We start from the raw sequence: 25241 nt of genomic DNA on the forward strand, positions 1-25241 counted from the left end.
CCTTGCCCTTTATTTTGCCAACCAGACCCCCAACGTGGATTCACCTTCCATAGCCACGTCTACTCACGTCATCTATAAACTGCCAGCACTCTCTACATGTGAATTACTACTACCGCCAGTACAAGGACTGGTACAGGAAACCCAGATATTTTCTCATTATGAGGAATTGATCAAAACTGGAGTTAACTGGCATTGTAATCTTAACGAGCTGTAGAAACACGGTCTGACTTCTTGGAGCTCTCTGATCTACAGAGTGTTTCCATGTTGGTCAGAATTCCTTCCTTGCAAAAGTTTATACTTGGCAAAATAAAGTATCTGCCTGAGAGATAAGAAACAATGTAAAGCTCTTCCACACATAAGAAATATAGATTTTTAAAAAGCACTAATTCTTTTTTTAATTTTATTAAATGTATTGGGGTAATATCGGTTAATAAAATTAAATAGGTTTCAGGTGTTGCTGTTATGTTTTTTTAATAGATGTTTTTGATCAACTGATCAAAATCAGCTTAAATCAGCTGATTTTAAGCAAAGGAGGTTGTCCTAGATAACCAGGTGGGCCTGATGCAAATAGCTGAAAGGCCTGAGGAGCAGAACCCAGGTTTCCCTGAGGAAGGTGGAATTCTGAACTGCCACTTCGGCTGCCGCCCGAGGTCCGGCCAGCCCTTCCCGACGGCCTGCCCTCCAGGTTTCATACTTGCCTGGCCAGTCTCACAATTGTGTACAACTGATTGTTTTCCTTGAGAAAAATCTCTTACCATGTCCTGGGTCTGGCAGGAGTAAGGCCTGCTTGAGTGTGGTTGGTGGGGCAACAATGTGGGTGGAATAATTGTTTTAATTTGAGCATTTCACCTAAATGTCATGCGATGTGCTGGAGTGTGAAAATAGTATGTTATGGAATTACGTGCTTATGATTTTGTAATAAAGAGGGGTGTTATTTGTGCCAGACCTTGTATATCTACAGCCCACTGGTCCTGTTTCTCTGTTGGGACCCTGATGGGCACATCACTTTCTGTGCATCATACACGAGGTCAACAACTTAGACAAGGTTGGCTGCGGTCTTTTCCTCTTTACACTTAAGTCATCACTGTGCTTGATTATGAATACAACTGAAATAGCAGGATCTAGGGATTAATAAGGCTGAGAAGTAAAATATTCTCTGGACTGGGATTAATCGACTATCACTGAAATAACTTATGGACTTCTTTTGAGAGAACTGTTTTTTGCTAATCCTACAAATAAACAACATAACCAAAGCGCATTACTTGACCTGATTGTTCAGATCATAAGGATGCCTAACTTTCTTGGCTTAACTGAAAAGTATAGATGGGAAGTAAAAAAACATCATCATCATCATCATCATAATGATGGTAAATGGGAATATGTGAAAGGACTAACATTAACTGAGCAACTACTATGTGCCAGGGACTGTGCTGGATGTTTTGCAATCATGCCACTGATCCGCACAACACCGTGAGGCATTATGGAAATTTCACAGCTAAAGAAGTAGAGGTTCATTGATGTCCGAAAGGAATACAACCAACAGGAGTTAGAGCCTGAACTGGAACCCCATGGCCTCAGAGTCTATTGTTGTCCCACTACACTACTGAAGACAGCATCAGAGCACTGGGGATATTTTTTAAGGTAAGCCATTTTATGAACATTTTTTTCCCTTCTAAAGTCTTTATAGTGGAAGACATTGCAACAACCCATTTAGGGTTAATAAATTTAGATTTGAGTCAAATTTACGTTGTAAAAACAGCATAGCTTCAGTAAAAGATGTCTTAAAGGTATAAACTTTCATGGATACAGCTGTATTCATTTAAATGGGGTATTTCTCAACAAATTCAGTGAAGAATCAAGCACCTCATCTTGTGGAATTAACACGTGTACAATATATCTGAGGACATTTTTCTCACATTTCTTCCCTTTGGGTCAACAGTGTAGATTGTAATTAGCAGATGTTGTACCTGGAGAACAGATAATTTGGAGGATGGGAAGAGTATCATCAGTCACTTAAAGGAATTTCATGTAAAAGGAGGAAAAGCTTTCTGAGGGACCACACAGATGAAATAGGACAGTAAGTCATTTCCTCTCCCCTCACCTCCATAGGTCCATTGTGAACAGGGAGAAAGTGTGAAATGAGAACAGGAAAGTTAAAGTCAGAGTTGCAACGATGGCTTAGAGAGAACCCCAAAAGACTTATTTTTTGTGTGGGATGGTTGCTAGAAGGGAAGAAGAAATAAAAAGCTTGTACACTATCTTCTTATATTTGAATAAACATTAGACAAGGCCAAAGACTTTAACTAAGGGAGACGTACTTCAAAGGAGATGGAGAGAATAAACAGAAATATGATAGTGACAGAAATAAAAACTAGGTTCTGAAATTGACAGGGAAAGAACAAGATGCAGGGAAAGCAGAAATGCCTCTCCATGTAAAGCACTGGTCAAGGTGCTGGGACTATTTACAGGTGACTAAAGCACAGCCTCTACCCTCAAGGGGTTCTCATTCCAGGGCAGAAGTCAGAGGGAACACCCATGAGGGGTTGGCCTTGGAACTGAACTCATGACCAGATCTGGGACACTAATAGATGTGGCCTGCCTTCTCTGAACTTGGTTCCCCAACCATCCTACATACTCCTCCTCTCAGCCATGTCTTCCAAGTGATGTAAAGACTGTGTTGGGAAAGTACAGCAGTTCACAGCCTATCCAAGGAGTGTTTGGTAGTAGAAAGCATGCAATGGGTAAATGTGCTTATGGGAAATAATATTTATACAATGTTAAAAGGGAGATGACTTCTTATATACCACAGTGGGTGATTAGGCAGAGACCCAGAGAGCAGAAAAGAATGTGATTGTTCCAGAGTTAAGATGAAACTGTTGACCATTTATCACAGATATATTGACCCATAGATGAGGCACCCTCAGGTTTTCCCTTGCAAGTGTGGGAGACCCTGAGTTTCCAGGCCCACCCACATCTTCTGCCTGTAACCTTGGAGTCAGAGGAAACCCGTGCTTGGCCAACGTCTGCCATTCCCTCACTGCCCGTTATGGAGCAAGTCATTTCCCTCTGAGTCTCCTCATTTGTCAAACTGTTTAATATAAGAATAATATATGCATTGTCAGTTTTCTGAAAATGAGATAAAAGTGCCCACCACATTATCTGACACAGGAGTCGGTCCATAGAAATATTAATTTAATACTAATTGTCATACTCCATAAAGACTTCTGCTTTCACATGTGAAAATGAAAGCTTAGACAGAAGTTTGTCATTTAAAGGTGACCTATTTAAAGTTCACTCCCTGTTGCAGATCACTAGGCGCTTGCCTAACTTCTTCATGGCTGCCTGCATGTCCTGGTTCCTCAGGGTGTAGATCATGGGGTTGAGCATGGGGGTCAGGACTGTGTAGCTGATGGACACAGCCTTGTCCATGGGGAAGGGGGTGAAGGGCCGGGAGTAGATGTAGATACAGGGAATGAAGATCATAGACACCACGATGATGTGGGTGGTGCAGGTGGAAGCTGCCTTCCTCCTGGCCTGCCCTGAGTGCGACCTCAGCATCAGCAGGATGACTGTGTAAGAGACCAGAAGGAGCAGGAACCAGATAAGAACCAGCATTCCACTGTTGGAGATCATGAGGAACTCTAGGAGGGAGGTGTCAGTGCAGGCAAGTCTCAGCACTTGCGGAACATCACAGAAGAAGTTATCCAGGACATTGGGCCCACAAAAGGGCAATGGGAGCATCAGAGCCAGCTGCACAATGGAGTGGACAAAGCCCCCTGCCCAGGCAGCCACCACGAGCCCCACACACAATCTAGTATTCATGATGGTGACATAGTGAAGGGGCCGGGAAATGGCTATGTAGCGATCATAAGCCATCACCGAGAGAAAGAAGACTGTTCCACCTCCTAAGAGATGGAAGAAGAAGATCTGGGCCATGCAGCCCTGGTAGGAGATGGTCTTAGTCTCATGAAAGAAGTCCACAAGCATCTTTGGAGAAGTGACTGTGGAATAACAAAGGTCTATGACAGCCAGATTTCGAAGCAGAAAGTACATGGGGGTGTGGAGCCGGGAGTCAAAGGTCACTGTGACCATGATGAGGAGGTTTCCCACGACAGTGGTGACATAGACAAACAGAAACACCAGGAATAGGAGTTTCTGGAGCTCCTGTGTCTGTGAGAACCCTAAGAGGACAAACTCTGACACCCATGTGTTGTTCTGTGTTTCCATGGGATCTCTCCCATGTACCTAGAGAGAAACCTGCAAAACAAACATTATGAAAATTCCATCATTTTCCTGTGGAGTTTCAGGATGGAGTTGATCAAAGTTATTATTCTGTGCCATTCCAAGATGAAACTTAGGAGAGCCTTCCATGGAGATAAACACATTTTCCAGGCTCTTGCAGACTTACCTCGCTAACCACACCAAACATTGTATTATGGGCATTTATGGGTCTTTTTATTCTCCAACCACACTGTCCTTGTCCATGGGTTTCATATCTGATTCATACCCGCTGTGCCCAGTGTGTGCCTAGTGAACCCAGAGCAACACAAATACAGTTGGACCATCAGTGAAGAATAAACATGTCAGCCAGCACCTGTGACCACAAATATTATCAACCTAGGTGCAAAAGCCTTGAGTATGGCAAGTAGAGACTAACCATTGTTAAATAAACAAATAGATGCTTCCTCATGGCAGAGGTTTGAGGAAGAGAGGCATGCACTAGAGGAAGTTGTCACGGACAAATTCAGAGACAAACGTGCAGGAAAACAAGCAGATGATCTCAGCTGTAGTGCAGCCTAGATGATGAGTGCTTCTCCAACTTTTCCACAGAAATGCTTCTCTATGAGATCTATCGTCACGGGACCCTCTGCACAAGGAGCTCTATGTAACTCAGGGCAAACGCCAAATTTCCTTGAACTCTCATGTCTCCTATTTTAAAATTTATGTGCATTTTCCATTGTCTCTCTAGACGATCTTTGACAGGGCTTTTAAATGTTAAGCATGTGGCTTCTAAAACTTTGGGAAGTCCAAGATGTTATATAAAATATAAGATAGGGAAGAAACATTTTCTTTTGTTCAGTGACAGGTCTAGAAGACATTCACTTGAAAAATAAACTGTTAAAACCCATTCCCTTGGGTTATAGTTTTTCTAAATTGTTTAATTATATAGGAAAATTTCCCAAGTCCCCGCCCAGGTCGGTAACAGAACACAGGAAGGACTCCTCCCTGTCTGTTGCCTCAGACACAGGAGGGACAGCAGAGTCACACTGAATAAATACATACCAAGTTTTTCTATCAACTTCTGTAGACAAACAGAAATCAGAATTATCTCTAAAATTACCTGTGAGGTGCCCTGGCTGGCGTAGCTCAGTGGATTGAGCGTGGGCTGCGAACCAAAGCATCGCAGGTTCAATTCCCAGTCAGGGCACATGCCTGGGATGCAGGCCATGGTCCCCAGCAACCACACATTGATGTTTCTCTCTCTCTCTCTTTCTCCCGCCCTTCCCTCTCTAAACATAAATAAATAAAATCTTTTTAAAAATTACCTGTGAGTCATTAACAGTACTCAGAATACTGCCATATTTATCTCATCGAAAACTCGTATTTATCCTAAATATTTGTGTAAAAATGATGTTGACAGGAGAGGCACTCTGTTTATTCTATGGCTTCACTGACTCCCAGCAGGGACAATTTGAAAAGTGTCTCCATGGGCAACTGAGAACCTCTGGCAGCCTTTTGAAGGAAAATGGTATGATGATTTAGGGTTGGAACGGGCTTGTCCCCGCCCACTAGGGCAGGAAGCCCTGAGGCAGGCAAGAGTGGAGCAGACACTCCAGGACAGGCATCAGAGCAAACCCAACAGAGGGCAATATGTATTTGTCTCTGGCTTTGTGCCCTTGTGGAAGTGATACTGGGTGGGCAACAGCTGGAATGGCATGGTTTGGCCTCTCTGAGAAATCTGCTGCCCCCAACCCTCCCACCTGGTCACTATTCCTCAAATGCCATCAGTGTAGCTGTATTAGCTCTATTTTTATGTTTGTCTGTATAAAGACTACAGCTATCATACCCTTTTATAGGCCTATATCAGTTAGAGATGCACACTGCACAACATCATGTATAAGTCAACTGCCTAAAAGATATTTTCTCTTCTAGATCAATTTTTAAAAAAAATCTTCCATAGTTTTTAAGAGGTGGTTGTGGAAGTGCTGAATGGCTGCAGTCACCTCCTGAGTCACTGGGCAGCCATGGTGGCCAAGAAGGTATTGCTGAGCCCAGAGGTCATACACTGTGAGAGCATCAACATTTCTGGCAATTTCTGCAGAAACAAATTGAAGTATCTGGCCTTCCTCCATAAGTGGATGAGTATCAGCCCATCCTGTGACCCTGACCCACTTCTAAACCTCAAGCTGCATCCTTTGGCAGACCTGTGGGGCATGCTCCCCTCCAAGACCAGGAGAGGCCTGGCCTCCCTAGACCACATCAAGGTGTTTGATAGAATCCTGCAGATCCCACCACTCTATGACAAGAAAAAGCAGAGTGTGATTTCTGCTATCCTCAAAGTTGTGTGTTGTAAACCTACATGAAACTTTGCATCCCTCAGGTTGCTCATGAGGTTGTTTGGAAGCACCAGGCAGTCACAGCCACCTTGGAGAAGAGGAAGGAGAAGGGCCAGATTTACTACTGGAAGAAAAAGCCACTCATGAGACTATGAAAGGCCTAAAAGAACATAGAAGGGAAAAAATGTATGACAAATATAGAGGTCCTCAACACACATGGACTTCTATTCTGAACCCAATAAAATTGTTAATTCCTTAAAAAAAGAATCACGGTTCTTCACTGTCTACAGGAAAGAATTCACACTTACATGGGTTTTTAGGGGTTTCCACACAACCTGGCTCCCGACTTTCTTTGCAGATCCACCTGCTGCTCAACAGAAGTAGTCAGACATTTATTGTTAGTGACAGTAATTGTTGTCATTGTAGTCATAAACATTTATTGAGTGATTACTATGTGCTAGGCCCAATGTTAAGCATTCTCCTGTTTAATTCTCATGCATTATTCTCATGCTTATAAAATATAGTAATTACTATTAATTACCCCCACTTTACAGACAAGTGAACTGAGGCTTAAAGAGGTTACATAATTTTCCCCAGCTCACACAAAAAATGAGTAGCTCTTCTCAGTAGCAGAGCTCAGACTCTGAACCAGCTCTAATTAGTTCCAGAACTGCACTATTGGCTAGAATTCTCTTTTTACTTGCTCCCCTCTCAGAATCCTTGGCTTCATCCAAACTGAGCTCCTCAGTTCCTCTGGCCTCAGAGCCTTTTGTCAGGCCAATGCCCAACCTGATCACCCCATCCTGTTCACTTATTTGAATTCTACCCCTCCCTCAAGGCCTGAGAGTAATGAGCTCTTCCATACATTACATGTATTCAAGGATTTCCATAAGGATGGCTCTGCCACCTCACATGTGCTTGCGATTCAATGTGAATCTGATGTTTAGTGCTACACAGTTCCTAGGGGACATACAAACTTTCTCATAGATGTTTCCCAAAAGAATGCATGATATTTTCATAGTGGATGGAGCTCCAGGACAGGTCAGATCACTGAGAGAGGTGCGAGGAGATAGAGTAGCCACTGTATAAAATAATTCAGTTTAAAGGACCTTGAAGGGCACCCAGGATTCTAATGCCCAGCATCACCATGTTCACAAACCTAGAAGCATCATCTTAGCATTGCCAGCATTCTTTCTACACATTCATAAGAATCTTTGGAAATGATTCTTCCACCTACCTTCACAGAGAATAGATTTAGAGGGATTCTAGATGGGAAAGAAAACAAAGAGACATAAAGGAAGGGCATGATATGTATAGGGTAATGGAAGGATTCCAGGCTCCTTCCTATTGTTACTCAGTCTTGTCTCCCATCTGTCCTGCTCTCAGAACGTCAGTCCACATGAGACTAAGAGGAAGGAGGGGAGGAGAAATAAGTGGTTCCAAAAATAGGGGTGAATCTAGTTGGAGGTCATCTTGGGAGCATTAAGAGGTTTTATTAGACACAGGATTTAAGGAAGGATAAGATGGAGGTATAGCAATAAAGAAGGGGTGAAAACCTGAATTGAGTGGGAGAGGCAACAGACAGGAGGAGGAGGAAGGTAGTGTAATAAAAGATTAGAAGGGAAACATTAGAGGGTAGGAAGTGTGAGAGATGCCCTGTTGTTTTCCCCTGGGTGTGGAAAGAAGCTGTAGGTTGTACGTGGGATGTGGGGGAGAAACCAGTATCATCTATATTCTGCTCTTTCTCCCACCCTCTGTCCTAAATTCCACCCACTACATAAGCCAATACAGATGACATAAGCCAATACAGATGAAAGCCTTATTTCTAGATGAAATGCACTGTTCCCCAAATCCTGCCCCCCAGTATTCTTGCCCCATGACTTCCCCATACCTTCCCTCCACCCCATGCTTATCTTACAATAGGCTTTGGCAGGAGCCTTCTCAGTGCTGACTTGTCCATAACAAGGACACTGGCAGCATCACTTACCTCCAGCCCAAAGTGGCCAAGTGGACTTAGAGCCCCCCGCCCCCATCTTCCACGCCACCCTTCTCCCGCAGCTCCATTTCTCTGGCCTCTCTAAAACCAGGAACACATATAGGATTGGCCTTAAGGGGAGGGACATTCCTCAGAGGACAAAAGTTAGGCTTAATTTGTGAATTGAAGCTGGGCTCAGGCTGCTCAGGGCAAGAGCAATGGGAGTTATTAAAAAGTATGTGAGCTGTTGCATCAGATGCAGCTTATGAACTCTTCAGGGGCCCTGATCATAGGACCAAGATGAAGAAGGATAAGAGCCCTTAAGGAAAATGAATTCTCAGGAAGGTTTACAAGAACCAAGTCCCTTGAGGTCAGCACCATGGACAGTACCAGGCTCCTCTCTCTGCTACCACCAATGTAGTGGAAGAAGCGAGCTGTGTCCTAGGACATGGTCCAGGTCACACCCTTTACAGAGCAAACGCAGAAGCCTTTTTCACATGTACGATTGTTAAGGTCTCTCTCACCCCAGCCCCTGATCTGTTGTCCTTACAGCTGTAGAGGCCTTCCCAATAGAAATGGGCAAAGTTTACCTTCACGATATAATTCACACACCACAAAATGCACCAATCTAAAGTGTGCAGCTCAGTGGGTTTTAGCATATTCACAAGCCTGTGAAACCGTCACCACTCTCTGACTCCAGACAGCTCATCACTCCAAAAAGAAACCTCATATTTTTTCAGCAGTCTCTATCCATTCTGTTCTTTCCCCAGTCCCTGGCAAAGACTAAACAACTTTTTGTCCTTATGAATTGGCTTATTCTGAATATTTCATATACATGGAATTATATAATATGTGATATTTTATATCTTCTTTTTCTTAGCATAATGTTTTCAAGGTCTGTCCATATTGTAGCATGTATCAACTTCATTTCTTTTTATGACCAAGTAATATTTCATCATATGGATATACCACTTTTGACTATTCATTAATCAGTTCTTGAACATTTGGTGCTTCAACTTTTTGACTATTATAAACAATGTTGCTGTACATTTGTATCAAGTTTCTGTGTAAACATATGTTTTGAATTATCTTGGGTTTATGCCTAACAGTGGAAGTACTGGGTCATATAACTCTATGTGCATCCTTTGAAGGGCCTGCCATCTTGTTTTCCAATGGGTGTACCATTTTATATTCCCAACAGCAGTGTATGAGCACTGATGATTTCTCCACATCATCACCAGCACCTCTTATTATCTGTCTTTTCATTTTAGCCATCATAGCGGGGTTGAAGTGGTATTTCATTGTGATTTTGATTTTCATTTCCTTAATGGCCACTGGTATTGAGCATCTTTTTCTGTGTTTATTGGCCACCTGTATATTTTGTTTGGAAAAATGCCCATTTAAGTTCTTTGTCCACTTTTAAATTGTGTTGTTTATTTGTTTATTTTTGTGTTATAAGAGTTCTTTCTATATACTGAATATTAGACTCATAAAATGTGTGATTTACAAATATTCAATATTCTCTCCCATTCTATAGGTTATCTTTTCACATTTTGATAATGTAGTTTGATGTACAAAAGATTTTAGTTTTTATGAAGTCTAATATATTATTTGCTCATGCTTTTGGTGTGAAATTTTGAAATCCATTGACAAATTTGTGGTTGTGAAAGTTTATTTTTTCTAAAACGTTTATATTTTAACTCATATTTAGATAGTTAATTCATGTTGAGTTATTTTTTTGTATGGAATGAATGAGGGTGCAGCTTTATTATTTTGCATGTGGAACCAGTTGGCTCCACCATTTTTTGAAGAGACTGTATTGAATGGTCTCGGCACCATTGTAAATAAAATCAATTGGCCATAGATGTTTTAGGTTATTTCTGGGCATTCAATTCTATTCTATTGGTCTACATGTTTATCCATAGGCTGATACCACAGTGTTTCAATTACTGTAGATTTAATGAGTTTGGAAATCAGGAAGTATGAGCCCTCTACTTTTTCTTTGTCAATGTTATTTTGGCTAATTGGAGTCCCTTGTAATTAATTGCATATGAATTTGAGACTTCGATAGATCATTTCTGCAAAAAATAAAAAGGCCATTGGAATTTTGATAGGGATTGCATTGAATCTGCAGATCACTTTGGGGAGTAGAGCTATCTTAAGAATATTAAACTTTCCAGTCAGTGAACATGAAGTGACTTTTCATTCATTTAGGTCTTCATGAATTTTTTTCAGCAATATTTTGTAGTTTTCAATTATTTGAGTGTTTTGTGTTTTGGGTTAAATTTTTCCTAGTTATTTTATTCTTTTGGATGCTATTTTATTTATTTGTTTCTTTATTAAATATATTTTGTTGATTATGCTATTACAGTTGTACCTTTCCCCCCATTTTTCCATTCTGTCCTAGACCCCCCTCCCACCTACATTTCCCCCCTTAGTTCATGTCCATAGGTCATACCTATAAGTTCTTTGACTTCTCCATTTCCTAAACTATTCTTAACCTCCCCCTGTCTATTTTCTACCTACTATTTATGCTTCTTATTCCCTGTACCTTTTCCCGTATTCTCTGCCCTCCCCTTTCCTGCTGATAACCCTCCATGTGATCTTCATTTCTGTGATTCTATTCCAGTTCTAGTTGTTTGCTTAGTTGGTTTTTCTTCTTTGTAGGTTTTTCTTTTGTAGGTTTTTGGGTTTTGTTCAGTTGATGATAATTGCGAGTTTGTTATCATTTTACTGTTCATAGTTTTGATCTTCTTTTTCTAAGTCCTTTTAATGTTTCATATAATAAGGGCTTCATGTTGATGAACTCCTTTAACTTGACCTTCCCTGAGAAGCACTTTATCTGCCCTTCTATTCTAAATTATAGCTTTGCTGGATAGAGTAATCTTGGGTGTAGGTTCTTGCCTTTCATGACCTTGAATACTTCTTTCCAGACCCTTCTTTCCTGCAAGTTTGGTGTTTTTTGTGTTTTGTGGGGTTTGTTTGTTTGTTTGTTTGTTTTAGAAATCAGCTGACAGTCCTATGGGCACTCCCATGTCCTTTTCTCTTGCTGCTTTTAAGATTCTCTCCTTATCTTTAATTTTGGCTAATGTAATTATGATGTACCTTGGTGTGTGCTTCCTTGGGTCCAACTTCTTTGGGACTCTCAGAGCTTCCTGGACCCTCTGAAAAATCTATTTCCTTTGCTGGATTAGGGAAGTCCTTCATTATTTTTTCAAATAAGGTTTTGCTTTTTTTGCTCTTCCTTTTCTCCTTCTGGCACCCCTATGATTTGGGTGTTGGAACATTTAAAGTTGTCCTATAAGTTCCTAAGTCTCTCCTCATATTTCTGAATTCTCGTTTCTTCATTCTGTTCTGTTGGAATGTTTATTTCTTCCTTCTACTCCAAACCATTGATTTGAGTCCCAGTTTCCTCAAGATGCTGTTGATTCCCTGTGCATTTCCCTTTAATTCACTTTTCATAGCCTTCACTCTTTCCTCTATTTTGCAACTATGCTCAGCCATTTCTGTGAGCTTCCTGAGTACCAGTGTTTTGAACTGTGCATCTGATAAGTTGGCTATTTCTTTGTCACTTAGTTGTATTTTTTCTGGAGCTTTCATCTGTTCTTTCATTTGGGCCTTTTTTTTCTTTTTTGTCTCAGTACACCTGTTACATAGTAAGGGGCAGAGCCTTAGATATTTGCCAGGGCAGGGCAACCCACATTGCTGCCTTGTGGGCTGTGTGTGTGTGGGGGGGGGGGGGGGGTTCAAGAGGGAACAATGCCACTTACTCAGGTCTGGACAGGATTTCAATCACTTCCTCCACAACCCACAAGCAAATTGGGCACTTCTGATGCTGATTTTAGAGTGGGTGGGTTTTTGTACTTTCTAGGACCCTGTGGGTCTCTCCAGTGAACTCTTCTATGAGTCTGGGAATTTCCCCCACCACCACAACCCCCACAGGTTTTTTGAGTCAGAGGTTTTTAGGCTTTATATCCCCATGCTGGAATCCTGGGTTGCACTGTCTGTCTCACTTCCCAGTTGTACCTCCCAGTTTATCCACTCAAATGTGGTACTGCCTGGTCCACCAGCTGCCACCTCGCCTGGTCCACAAGCTGCCACCTTGCCCGCCCCAGTCCTTCAGCTGCCACCTTGCCGTGAGTCCTCTTCACGTCAGCTGCCCATCTCCACTCCTCCTACTGGTCTGGATGAATGTTTCTTCTTTAACAGCTTGGTTGTCAGACTTTCATACAGTTCAATTTTCTATAAGTTCTGGTTGTTTTTTGTTTTTAAATTTGTTGTCCTTCTTTTGGTTGTGCAAGGGGGCACAGTGTATCTACTATGCCTCCATCTCGGCCAGAAGTCCTGGATGCTATTTTAAATGGTATTTTTAAAATTCTTTTTATAATGGTCTTTTACTAGTTTATAGAAACACAACTGATATTTGTGCATTGACTGTTGCCCCTGCAACTTTGCCAATTTTTCTTATTACCACTAAAGTTTTTTTGTGGATTCTATGGGATTTTCTTTATATAGAATCATGTCATCTGCAAATAGTTTTTTTTTTATTCCTTCCTAATGTGGTTGTCTTTTATTTCTTTTCTTACCTAAGTGCTCTGGATAGAACTTCCATGACAATATTGAAAAGCAGTGGTGAAATAGGTATCTTTTTCTTTTTCCTCATTTGAGTGTGGCGCAGTGCTTGGGGGGGGGGGGGAGCTCTAAGTTTTCACCATTGAGGATGATGTTTGTTTTGGGTTTTTCATAAATGACCCCATTATATTCCTAATTTTATGAATGTTTTTGTCGTGAAAGGGTGTTTAATTTTTTCAAATGCTTCTTCTGCATCTATTGAAATGATTATGTGGGTTTTTCTTCATTTATTAATGTAGTGTATTACATTGGTTGATTTCTCTTATGCTAAACCATCTTTGCATTTCTGGAGTAAATTTCACTTGGCTATAGTATGTAATTTTTTTCACGTGCTGTTGGATTTGGTTTGCTAGTATTTTTTGAGGATTTTTGCATTTATATGTATAAGAAAGATTGGTCTGTGGTTTTATTTTCTAGTGGGGTCTTTGTTTGCCTTTGGTATCAAGGTAATGCTGACCTTATAGAATGTGTTAGGAAATGTTCCCTTTGCTTCTGTTTTTTTGGAAGCATTGAGTAATATTGGTATTACTTCTCCTTTAAATGTTTGATAGAATTCATCTAGTAAAACCTTCTGGTTTTGGACTTTTCCTTGTTGAGAGGTTTTTAAATACAATTTTTACTTGTTATAAGTCTGTTGAGATTTTCTATTACTTCTTAAGTAATTTCTCTGTCTTTAGGAGTTTGTCCATTTAATCTAAATTTTCTAATTTATTTGTATATAATTTCCCCTAGTATTCTATTACAATACTTTTTAATTTCTGTAACTGGTAGCAATGCTCCCACTTTCACTTCTGACTTTATTTATTCATGTCCTCTCTCTCTCTCTCTCTGTTTTAAAAGTCAGGTTAGCTAAAGGTTTATAAATTTTGTTCTTTTCAAAGGATCACCTTTGGTTTCATTGATTCTTTCCATTATTTTTGTATTCCTTATTTCATTTACTTCTGCTCTAATCTTCATTATTTCTTTCTTTCTTCTGGCTTTGTGTTTAGTTTGCTTTTCTTTTTCTGGTTCCTTAAAGTATGACTCCACTGGACTAGGTAGGATTCAGAAGACGTGCACTAGTGTCAGATGTCCTTTGAAATTTCACTTAAGCTTTCTCTACTTCTATTCCAAAATTTCTAAAAGAAAGTACCTAGAAAAAACAGCAGAGCAGTAAAGTAAAACAACCACAGACCCCAACATGCAGGTGAGGAAAATCTGTGCACGAGGGTTGCGTGGCATTAATAACTGTGAGGGAGAAAGCAGAGGGAAGCAAGGGGTGCCTGATGGACCTGAAAGGAAAATAATAAAAAATAGCCAACAGGATATACAACCAAAAGCAAAAAACAAACAAATAAACAAACTCACAGACACAGACAACAATGATGGTTACAAGGAGGGAAGGGGTATACAGAGAGGATGAAGAGGGTAAAGGGAGTCAAGTGTATGATGACCAAAGGTCATTAGATTTTGGGTAGTGAGCACACAATGCAATATACAGATGAGGTATTATAGAGTGGTGCACCTGAAACTCATGTAATGTTATTAACCAACATTACCCACAACGAGCTCAATTTTTAAAAATATCCAACAGGTATTCTCTGGAACGTATGGTAGACCAATTCAAAAGTAGAAGCTGAGCCTTAATCAGCATGGCTCAGCCCAGGTTGAGCTCCATCTCGAAAACTGAAAGGTCTCCAGTTCAATTCCTGGTCAGGGCACATGCCTCAGTTGCAGCCTGGTCCTGGTTGGTATGTTTGTGAGAGGCAACCAATCAATGTTTTTCTCCTCCCTTCCCCCTCTCTAAAACTTAAATACCATATTTTACCATGTATGTATAATGTCCATCCAAGTTTTTGGCCCAAACATTCAGGAAAGAATCTTTTATTTTAATTTTTTAATTCAATTATTTATTTATTTATATTTAGAAACAAAACTGATTATCATATTCTAGGGTATTGTTTTGCATATGGATACTGTGATTGCTTTCTAGAGCCACACTTTTAATACCTAAGCATAAATAAAAGAATTAAAAACATTTATATAGATACAGAATTAGTACTACCCATGCATAATGCACATCCTTATTTTTTCCTTAAAAATTTGGGCAAAAAAGTGTGCATTATACATGGAAAAGTACAGTAATAAAAATATTTTTAAATAGAAGCTGAAACAGAGTGGTTCCTCCAAAGTTAATGGAGAGGGTATGCTAGGAGCTTGGAGTCATCTCAGGCCCTGGTGCTCTCAGAGCCAACCAACCAGAGCCTCCTCCCAGCACTGACCCCACACAGAAGAAACATCGTTGGGAATGGAATCAAAGAGGATCCAGATGAGACCACAGAGATAAAGAAAACAGAAGATATCGATAAAAAAAGGTGGGGAGGACAGGGCAAGCTCTGACAGAGTTAGGAATTCTCAGAAAGCAAGAAGCCACATTTTCAAATACTGAATAAAAACAATGGAAGGTTGGGGTGCATGAACCATGACCCCTTCTAAAAGTTCAGTAATGGTACTTTCATGAAAAGTGAGCCACAGAAAAATATAAAGGGAAAATCCTACACGAAGTTGTTATCAGAAATAAAAACCCCAAAAGCAGAATAATATCCCAAGTACTATCCCAAGGACTATAATATCACAAGGACTATGAGATCACACCAGAAAGACATGTCCACCAAACAAATCAAAACTATGACTTAGAGGTTCTAAAACTCCCTCCAACTTCTCCACTTATTACAAATAAAAACTAAAATCTCAGGACACTGAAAAAAGAACAACAGTCGGTAGTTTGTGGAGGGAAGTCAAAACTTGAATAACATGCAATGTGGGGATTGGTTTCCTGATCTTTCTTCCTTCCATTGCTATTGACGTAGGCTCGAGAGTCCCAGGGGTGTACAATGGACACAGGCAAAAACAATATGCCAAGAAAAGCCCTCTCTTTATGGCCAAAGGATTGGGAAAAGGAGCCCCTGCTGGGCTGAGAAATGTGTAGGGAAATCCTCTTCTATTTTTTGCTTATTTTTAACTCTTTATTATTTTTATTTTATTTAATTTATCAGGGTGACATTGGCTAATAGAGTGAGATAGGTTTCAAATGTGCAATTCTATAACATATCCTGCATATTGTATTGTGTGTTTGCCACCCCAAGTCAAGTCTCCATCCATCAGCATTTATCCTCCCTTTATCCTCCTCTACTGCCCCCCTACCCACTTTCCTTTTGGTGGAAATTCCCTTTTTTCCCCCTTTCTCTATTTCTCCTCCTAGTCCTATCCTCAAGTCATGGAAGCTATAATCCTGTGGCAGCCGCACAAGTGCTACAACTCTGAGCAGGAACCCTCTCTTGCCAGAAGACTTGGATAAACAGGGTCCAAGTAACATGCAGAGAATCCCCATGAGCTGTTTCTCTCTTTACTTTCACCACTTTGGTCTGAGGCAGACCCAGCCAGGGGAAGTTCATGGCAGCACAAGGAGACTAAACCCCTGGCTTTATAGCAAGAGAAAAGGAGACCTTAGGAGCCAGGTGGCATAAATCACAGAGAGGAAAGTGTCCTTAAATCTGTGCATGGGAATATCGGACTCGAAGCAGCATAGCAAAGGCTTTGGGAACTGAGTTGTATTGTGGACCACTGCCCAGGTGCCAGACTGGCCCCTAAGTGGCACATACACAGTGCAGACACAAATAGCCCCATAAAGGCTTTGAAAAGTCTGCCGATATTGGAACCACAGGAGACACAAGACAGTTCAGGACCTATAGGGTTAACTGACAGCTAAAACAAACAAAGAAAATCAACATTCTTCAGAGGGCTCAAAGTCTCACAATATGATATTTCCAGAATACAATTCAAAAGTATGCAACATTAAAATAAAGAGTAGGATAGCCTCAACATCTTGCCAGAAAAACACAACCAACAAATATCAACTCTAACATAATGTCAATGTTGAAATGATCAGAGACTGTAAAGTATTACTAACATAGCCCCCGAAACATGTGGAAAGGATAGTAGTTCTCAACAACAAAAATTAAAACTCTAAAAAAGAACCCCAAATGGTAGTTTTAGAACTGAAAAACACAACAATGGAAATACAAAATTCACTGAAGGCACTCAATGGAGATGACAGAGGACAGAGTCAGTGAACTTGAAGATAGATCAATAGAAATTATCCAATCTGAAAACAGGGAGGAAAAAGATGACATGCATGACTGAGTTCACACGTGGTCAGAGTTTGCCTGGGAGACTATGTATCTGGGCCTGGCCTGATGATCCGGACTCACCATCCTCCACCTCTCCAGAGTCTCATTTTCCTGTTTGTGTTCCCTCCCTTTTCTGTTTTAAATGTAGCCCCTTGCTGGAGTAAATGGGAGTTACCAGAAGCTCAAGGGCTCTATGGTCTCTTGGCTTCCCTGGGCAATTACCCTGGATTAGTTTTTCTTATCCAAAGACTCAGCTCATTGCTGTTTTAACTTTGAGGCTATTTTAGATTCACAAAATTTTCACATCTGCCGTTGACTAGGTGCCTCTTCTGTCTCCTTGTCTTTCAGAGAGATCACAGCATAAAGCTGCCTTACTCAAAGTTGAGGGTATGTGACCAAGTGGCATTCCCTTTCCACCCCCAAAAATGCCCCTAAAAGTAACTTAGCCACTTTCCTCCAAGATTTTCAGTACTTATTCCATGATCATTCTTCCTTATAGCCCAGATTTAAGTGCAAAGTGTTACAGCTCTGTTTTCCTTTCTTCATCCACCCTCCCTTTAGCCCACCCAGTACCCTCCCTTTTCCTTCCTTCCAGCCAGTCCTTCTAGACCAACAACAGACAGGGGAGAAGGGGGTGGAAGACACAGCACCCACTCACTCTGGAGAAAATTCTCATGGAGGTACTCAGATTGTTTGTGGTATGCTCGGATAAGCACTGGACCAAGTGCCAAAAACCCTGGATTCTTACCATGGTTCTGCCACAAACAAGCCATGTAACCTTGAACAGGACATAGAGTCATGGGATTTTGAAGCTCTATATAGCCTTAAGAGGTCATCTAATCCAACTTTCTACTTTCACAAATGCAGATACTGAGGCTTGGAGACATGACAGAACCTGCTCCCAGTTGTGTGGTTGGATAAGTGGCATATCTAGGTACACACAGGACAGTAATATCGCTGCTCTTTCCATCACCCTTTGCTGATTGCCTCCATTTCCTCATCCTGCAATGGGAAGACAGGATGATAGATAAGAACAAGTGAGCTAATGCTGCTGTAGGAATATGGAAAATAGAAAATTGTATTCAAATGAAAGGTTATTAACTTTATCGACAATCCCCACTGGAAACTGATCTTCTGCTGTGTCCCAGCAGAAGGTCAGAATCCAGATGAGATCTGAGCTGGCTTATCCACCCCTCCTGGGGCCTGTAAACTTTTAACGGAGGAGCTGGGCAGAGAGCCATGGCCACTGCTGCTAATGAAGCTCACTGGAACCACTTTAAAAGTTGTGTTGTTCGAAAACTCCTGCAGTAAATACCCTGATCTCAACAACAAATGTGTTAAAAGATGTGGGGTTATGAATGGTTTACCTTTTTCCTTTCTCTGTTTCACAGATTGATTACAATGTGATTTATTATTTTGGCATATCATTCCTTGTCTATTGTAGGCATTCAGCAAACTTTTGTTAAATATGAAATTAATAATTTGAAATGAAATTTCTTGAAGAATCAAAGAGCCACAAGAGATATGCCTAGGCATTCACGCATAAGAAGTTGTAAGAATTTAAAAAAGCAAGGATGCCCACTCTTGCCAGTGCTATTTAACATCATACTGGAAGTCCCAGCATTAAAACAATAAAAATAAGTGTGGAAAGGGAAAAGAACTAGAATAGCCTGAATCATTTTGAAAAGAATAAGGTTGGAGGAATCACACTATTTGATTTTAAATTTTATTTATTTACTTTTAGAGAAAGAGGAAGGGAGGGGAAAGAAGAGGAAGAGAAGGAACACTGATGTGAGAGAGAACATCCATCAGCTGCCTCTTACACACACCTGACCACATGCCCAACTGGGGACCAACCCCACAACCTAGGCATATGCCGTGACTGGGAATCAAAACTTTCTCTTTGTGAGATGATGCCCAACCAACTGAACTGCAACTGTCAGGGTTATTATAAGACTTACTATAAAGCTAGATGAATCAAGACAGTGTAGTATTGCTGAAGGGATAGATACACAGATCAATGAAATAGAATAGAGAGTCTAGAAATACACCTACACAATATGGCCAACTGATTCTTGACAAAAAAAATGCAAAGACAACTCAAAGGAAAAAATGATATTCTTTTCAACAAATGGTTTTACAGCAATTGGACATCCATATACAGAGAAATTAATTTTGCCTAAAACTTCACATATTATACAAAATGTTCAATTCTGGTGGAAATTTTCAGAATGAACTAATACACAGAAAATCTAAGTAAACAAAAAAGAGGCAATTTTTACTGCAGAAAATACAAAAAGTTGAGAGGTAATTATAGCACAATATATGGCTCACCTCTCACTATTCATTGTATTATCTTGGTAGTAAAACACTGAACCGATGGCATATGAAAGGCAGGATGGTGGCAGCAGTTTGCCCTAAATGCACGCAATGAGGGACACATTCTCTGCAGATAACTTCAAAGAAATAAGAAAATTTACTAGATGTCAGTCTGTTTTTTTAAGGTTTTATTTATTTTCAGAGATGGGAGGGGAGGGAGAAAGAGAGAGAGAGGGGGAGAGAGGGAGGGAGAGAGAGAGCGAGAGAGAGCTAGAGAGCGCGAAAGAGAGAGAGAGAAACATCAACATGTGGTTGCCTCTCACATGGCCCCCACTGGGGACCTGGTCCACAACCCAGGAATGTGCCCTGACTGGGAATCGAACCTGCTATCCTTTGGTTCACAGCCCGTGCTCGATACACTGAGCTATGCCAGCCAGGGCGTCAGTCTGGTTTTTATTGTCACTGTGCACTAGCAATTCTAGATAATGTCAGTGATAAAAAATACTCCTCTCCCAAAATATATTTTGTTTGTTTTGATATATAAGTAATATTTGAAGTTACTGTTGAGCTTTAAAAATACATTCACAAGCTTCAATGAACACATTTTTAATATTTGTCCTTTAATGAATGTTTTCTTTTACATGAAAGTTAATTCGAGGAGCTCCCAGTTATACGTTGGTCTCCAGCACACATGGATTCAGCTACAAGCAATCGTTTTGACAGTAACTTTCTAATGGTTCAGAATAATTGTTCAAGTTCATTTCAGGTCCAGTTTATGTCTCCAACCCTGTGGTACCTCAAACCCCTGCTTTTAAACCATAGACTAAAAGTAAACAAGGCAAAACCTGGATGGTATAGCTCAATGGATTGAGCACCAGCCTGCAAACTGAAAGCCTGCTGGTTTGATTCCCAGTCACATGCCTGGGGCACATGCCTGGGTTGCAGGATAGATCCCCAGTTGGGGGCCTGTGAGAGGTAGCCAGTCAATGTTTCTCTCACACATCCATGTTTCTTTCTCTCTTTCTCCCTCCCTCCCCTCTTTCTAAAAATAAATAAATAAAATCTTTTTTTTTTAATCATCTAATCCAGGTGTCACATATGCAGGCATGCCCTGCACTGGATGCTGCTTCAGTGGAAAGTGGTGATGATTGTTTTTGGATGAGAGGAGGTTGAGTATACACATGCGCTTTTGGGAAAGGGCCCAGTTAGGTATCTGGAGTCTCAACTGCCACAGCGGGAAGGCAGTGCTTTGGGGTATGAGTGTGCTAGCAAAGGAGAGCATGGTGGGAGAAGTGGGGGGTGGCGCTGCACCTTCAGAGTGGTGAGGTTAGATGGATGAGGACATGGAGCAAAGAAATGCTAGCTTTCACTTAGAACCAGGTGGTAAAACTTGACTTCTAAAGTTATGTGCATATAGTACTTTTAAAAGAAATAATCACAAAATCAAAAGAACTTAAGAATGGAGAAACCAGTGTAAAAAGACTGGACAGTCAGCTTTGGACACATTTACTTATATAATCTTGAACTTATGATTGGGACAGAATGAAAACATATATAATAAACCCCAGAGAAAGGAAATCCACAGGAGTAACAAAAGTGGGTGATTTATAAAGGGAGGGAAGGGGAACTATGCTAGCAACCTCATCTTCTGTAGCAGGGAATCAACAATACTACCTAAAATTGAACCATGAGATTTGAAAAATTAATGACTCTAGTGTCTTTATGGCTTACTGGGTTTTATAATCATTTTTCTTTAACCTTGAGGGAATCTTTTAGTAATTAAGGTATTTTGTGATGGGAAAAATGTTTAAAGCACAGCATTTCCTTCAGACCTACCTAATTTCTTTTTCTGTTGTTGAGTGTGATGAAAATTAATCTTATATTTTGATAAAATGTAGAGTAGGGATTGACTTTTACAAAATCATGTCTGTCTAACTTTATCTAGAACTTTCACTTATCCACTCATTATTCTTTTGCATGTAAGCATAGAGAGATATTGGAAGTAATGTGTACCAAAGTTTCTGTCTTCTTTTTTTTTAGATTTTATTTATTTACTTTTAGAGAGGAAAGGGAGGGAGAAAGAGAGAAAGAAACATCAATGTGCGGTTGCTGGGGGCCGTGGCCTGCAACCTAGGCAAGTGCCCTGACTGGGAATCGAACCTGCAATATTTTGGTTCGCAGCCCGCACTCAATCCACTGAGCTACACTAGCCAGGGCCAGAGTGTCTGTCTTCATCTACTCTAGAATGCAGATTTATTTTCCACATTTAAACAACTTGGAAATCTAGGGGACTCATGTAATGGCTGTTGGCTCGAAGTCAGTAGTGAAAGAGTTCTCAGTGCTGACACCTCCTGGTAAGATGAAGTGCAGCATCAGAATTTTCAGGTGGTTGACTTCCGGCAAGATGGAGGAATAGGTGGACGCACCGTACCTCCTCGTACAACCAAGATTAGAAAACCAATAATTTACAACAATAATTTACTATCAGAATAACACCCAGATCCGGCAGAGGATTTATCTCAATGGAAGTCGGACAGCCAAGAAGTTGAAGTAGACGCGTTCATCTGGACTGGTAGGAGAAGACCAGCCGGGCGGGCGCGCGGCTGGCTCAGGTCGGCGGCGCGGAGGTCGGGGGAAGGTTTGGCGTGAAATCGGCGTAAAAGCCATCCGGGGGCACAAGAAGGCAGCGGTGATCCCGGAGTACGCAAGCTGCGGCTGGCAGACCCAGAGGGGTAGCGATTGTGGACCAGGGCAGAACTCACGGTCCAGAAGCCCAGACAAGGGCCTGAGTCCAGGGGAACGGAACTACCGCCATTGTTTTCTCCCGCCCCGCTCCTGCTCATGCCCCGCCCCACAGATAACGTCACAATCTAGCGACCGGAGTGCCCAGCCCCAGTGAGCACCTAAGTCTCCGCCCCCCACCGTAACAAGAGCAACCAGACCAGGGAAAAAAAAAAAAAAGGAGAGATAGGGGAGAAAAAAAAAAATGTTTTCAACAGAGCAGATCAGTCCCCCAGGACTCATCCTTTTGAGCGACCAAGAATTAGCCAATCTATCAGATGCGCAGTTCAAAACACTGGTGATCAGAAAGCTCACGGAACTGGTTGATTTTGGACGAAATTTAGATGAAAGAATGCAGATTACCATAAAACAGATGCAGGAAGACACGCGGAGGAGAGCCAATAGTGAAAGGAAGGAATCTGAGTCTCAAAACAATACAGTGGACCAGAGGGAAGATAGAATCAACCAAGCAGGAAAGCATGATGAAATAAGAATTCAAAAAATTGAGGAAAAGATTAAGAACATCCAAGACACCTTTAAACGTTCCAATATCCGAATTATAGGGGTACCAGAATCGGAAGGGGAAAAGCAACAGATTGAGCACGTACTTGAACAAATAATAAAGGAGAACTTCCCCAATCTGGCAAAGGGAACAGTCTTCCAAGAAATCCAAGAAGCTCAGAGAGCCCCAAAGAAGTTGGACCCAAGAAGAAACACACCAAGGCACATCATAATTACATTAGCCAAGGTAAAAACGAAGGAGAGAATCCTAGAAGCAGCAAGACGTAAGGGGACGGTAACCTACAAAGGAGTTCCCATCAGACTGTCAGCTGATTTCTCCAAAGAGACCTTACAGGCAAGAAGGGGCTGGAAAGAAATATTCCAAGTCATGAAAGACAAGGACCTACATCCCAGATTGCTCTATCCAGCAAAGCTCTCATTTAAAATGGAAGGGCAGATAAAGTGCTTCTCAGATAAGGTCAAGTTAAAGGAGTTCATCATCACCAAGCCCTTATTTTATGAAATGTTAAAGGGACTTATCTAAGAAAAGACGATAAAGAAAAGACATGTATAGTAAAAGGACAGCAAACTCACAAATATTAACAACCACACCTACAGCAAAACCAAAAGAAACTAAGTAAACAATTAGAACAGGAACAGAACCACAGAAATGGAGGGCACATGGCGTGTTAGCAGCAGGGGGGTGGGAGGAGGAGAGAGGGGGAAAAGGTATAGAGAATAAGTAGCGTAGAATGTAGGTTGAAAATAGATAGGGGGAGGGCAAGAATAGTACGGGAAATGTAGAAACTAAAGAACTCTTAAGTATGACACATGGACATGAACTAAAGGGGGAAAGGTGGGTGGGAGGGGGGTACAGGGTGGAGGGGAGAGAAGGGGGGAAATGGGACAACTGTAATAGCATAATCAATAAAATATATATTAAAAAAAAAAAAAGAATTTTCAGGTGGGCACCAATAATTTGGAAGAAGAGTTCAGAACACTCTTTTTTAACAGATGCTGCATCTCCCGATACCCTTGAACACAAAGAATTATGTTGTTAGTCACACACACGACCTGGGCTCAAAAACTGTTTCGGCTTTCTGATTGAAGGAGGCAAAGGTGCAACTTTCTCTGGTCGTCCTGAATCCGGGTTCATCTGACACCAGCCGCTTCCACAGAGCCACTGCAGTTCGACCCCAAAGAGATCAAAGTCGTACACCTGAGGTGCACAGGCGGAAAGTCGGTGCCACGTCTGCCCTGGCCCCCAAGACCGGCCCCCTGGGCCTGTCTCGAAAAAAGGTTTGTGATGACATCGCCAAAGCAACACGTGTTGTAAGGGACTGAGAATCACAGTGAAACTGGCCATTCAGGACAGACAGGCCCAGATTGAGGCAGTGCCTTCTGCCCCTGCCATGATCATCAAAGCCCTTGGAGAACTGCTGCGAGACAGAAAGAAGCAAAAAACATTAAGCACAGTGGAAATATCACTTTTGATGAGATTGTCAACATTGCCAGACAGATGCAACACCAGTCTTTAGCTAGAGAACTCTCTGGAAGCATGAAAGAGATCCTAGGGGTGGCCCGGGCTGTGGGCTGCAATGTTGATGGACGCCACACTCATGACATCACAGATGATGTCAACAGTGGTGCAGTGGAATGCCCCACTAATTAAGAACTACAAAGGGAGCTCTGGCTGGGGTGCCTTAGTGGATTGAGTGCTGGCCTGCCAACTAAAGGGACATAGGTTTGATTCACAGTCCCAGCATGTGCATGGGTTGCAGGTCAGGTCCCCAGTGGGGAGCGCATGATAGGCAACCACACATTGATGTTTCTCTTCCCCTCTTTCTCCCTCTCTTCCCCTCTCTAAATATAAGCACATAAAATCTTTAAAAAAGAGAGAACTACAAAGGGAAATATTTCAAATAAAGATTATTTGACAACCAAAAAAAAGTGATTCAGAGAAGTTGAACTCTAAATGTAAAATGGTTTAAGACTATAATGCACTATTTATTTCATTTATATTTTCCTTTTTATGTTTGCATGAGAATAACATATTATAAAATATATATTTAAGTAAGTCTAAGAGCTCTTTCAGTAAAAATTCCAAGTGATAAAAAGTACCGTGTCATGGTTTAATTGGCAGAATTTTTTTTTAGTGATACAAGAAATTATTTGTCTTAGAATCAAAACCTAGATTTTATGAAATATGGTATTTCTTTTTTTTTAAATGTGGTATTTCCAAGTGGCAGAACAGGACTGCTCATTGCTTTCTTCTTTAAAGTTTCTCATATGGCTTAATTTTATAGT

General features: G+C 41.1%; 1 protein-coding gene and 1 pseudogene across 2 annotated transcripts; one reads left to right on the top strand and one right to left on the bottom strand.

Moving 5' to 3' along the window:
- Positions 1–1361: 1361 nt before the first annotated feature.
- Positions 1362–8712, bottom strand: LOC114503940 (olfactory receptor 4D1). Of its 2 annotated transcripts, none has more exons than XM_036033687.1 (4): positions 8545–8712; positions 7536–7607; positions 6866–6930; positions 1362–4257 (listed from the first exon to the last, which is right to left on the bottom strand). In XM_036033687.1, the coding sequence occupies exon 4, from the start codon at positions 4225–4227 to the stop codon at positions 3292–3294; it is 936 nt and encodes a 311-aa protein (XP_035889580.1). In that variant the 5' UTR covers positions 4228–4257; positions 6866–6930; positions 7536–7607; positions 8545–8712; the 3' UTR covers positions 1362–3291. The 2 variants fall into 2 exon arrangements, with proteins under 2 accessions (XP_035889580.1, XP_035889579.1); XM_036033686.1 differs by having other exon boundaries at positions 6866–6924; positions 7535–7607.
- A 15273-nt stretch (positions 8713–23985) lies between these two features.
- Positions 23986–24647, top strand: LOC114503827 (annotated as a pseudogene).
- Positions 24648–25241: the final 594 nt, after the last annotated feature.

Source organism: Phyllostomus discolor, chromosome 8 (assembly GCF_004126475.2).
Source record: "Phyllostomus discolor isolate MPI-MPIP mPhyDis1 chromosome 8, mPhyDis1.pri.v3, whole genome shotgun sequence".
NCBI classification, from domain to species: Eukaryota; Metazoa; Chordata; class Mammalia; order Chiroptera; family Phyllostomidae; genus Phyllostomus; species Phyllostomus discolor.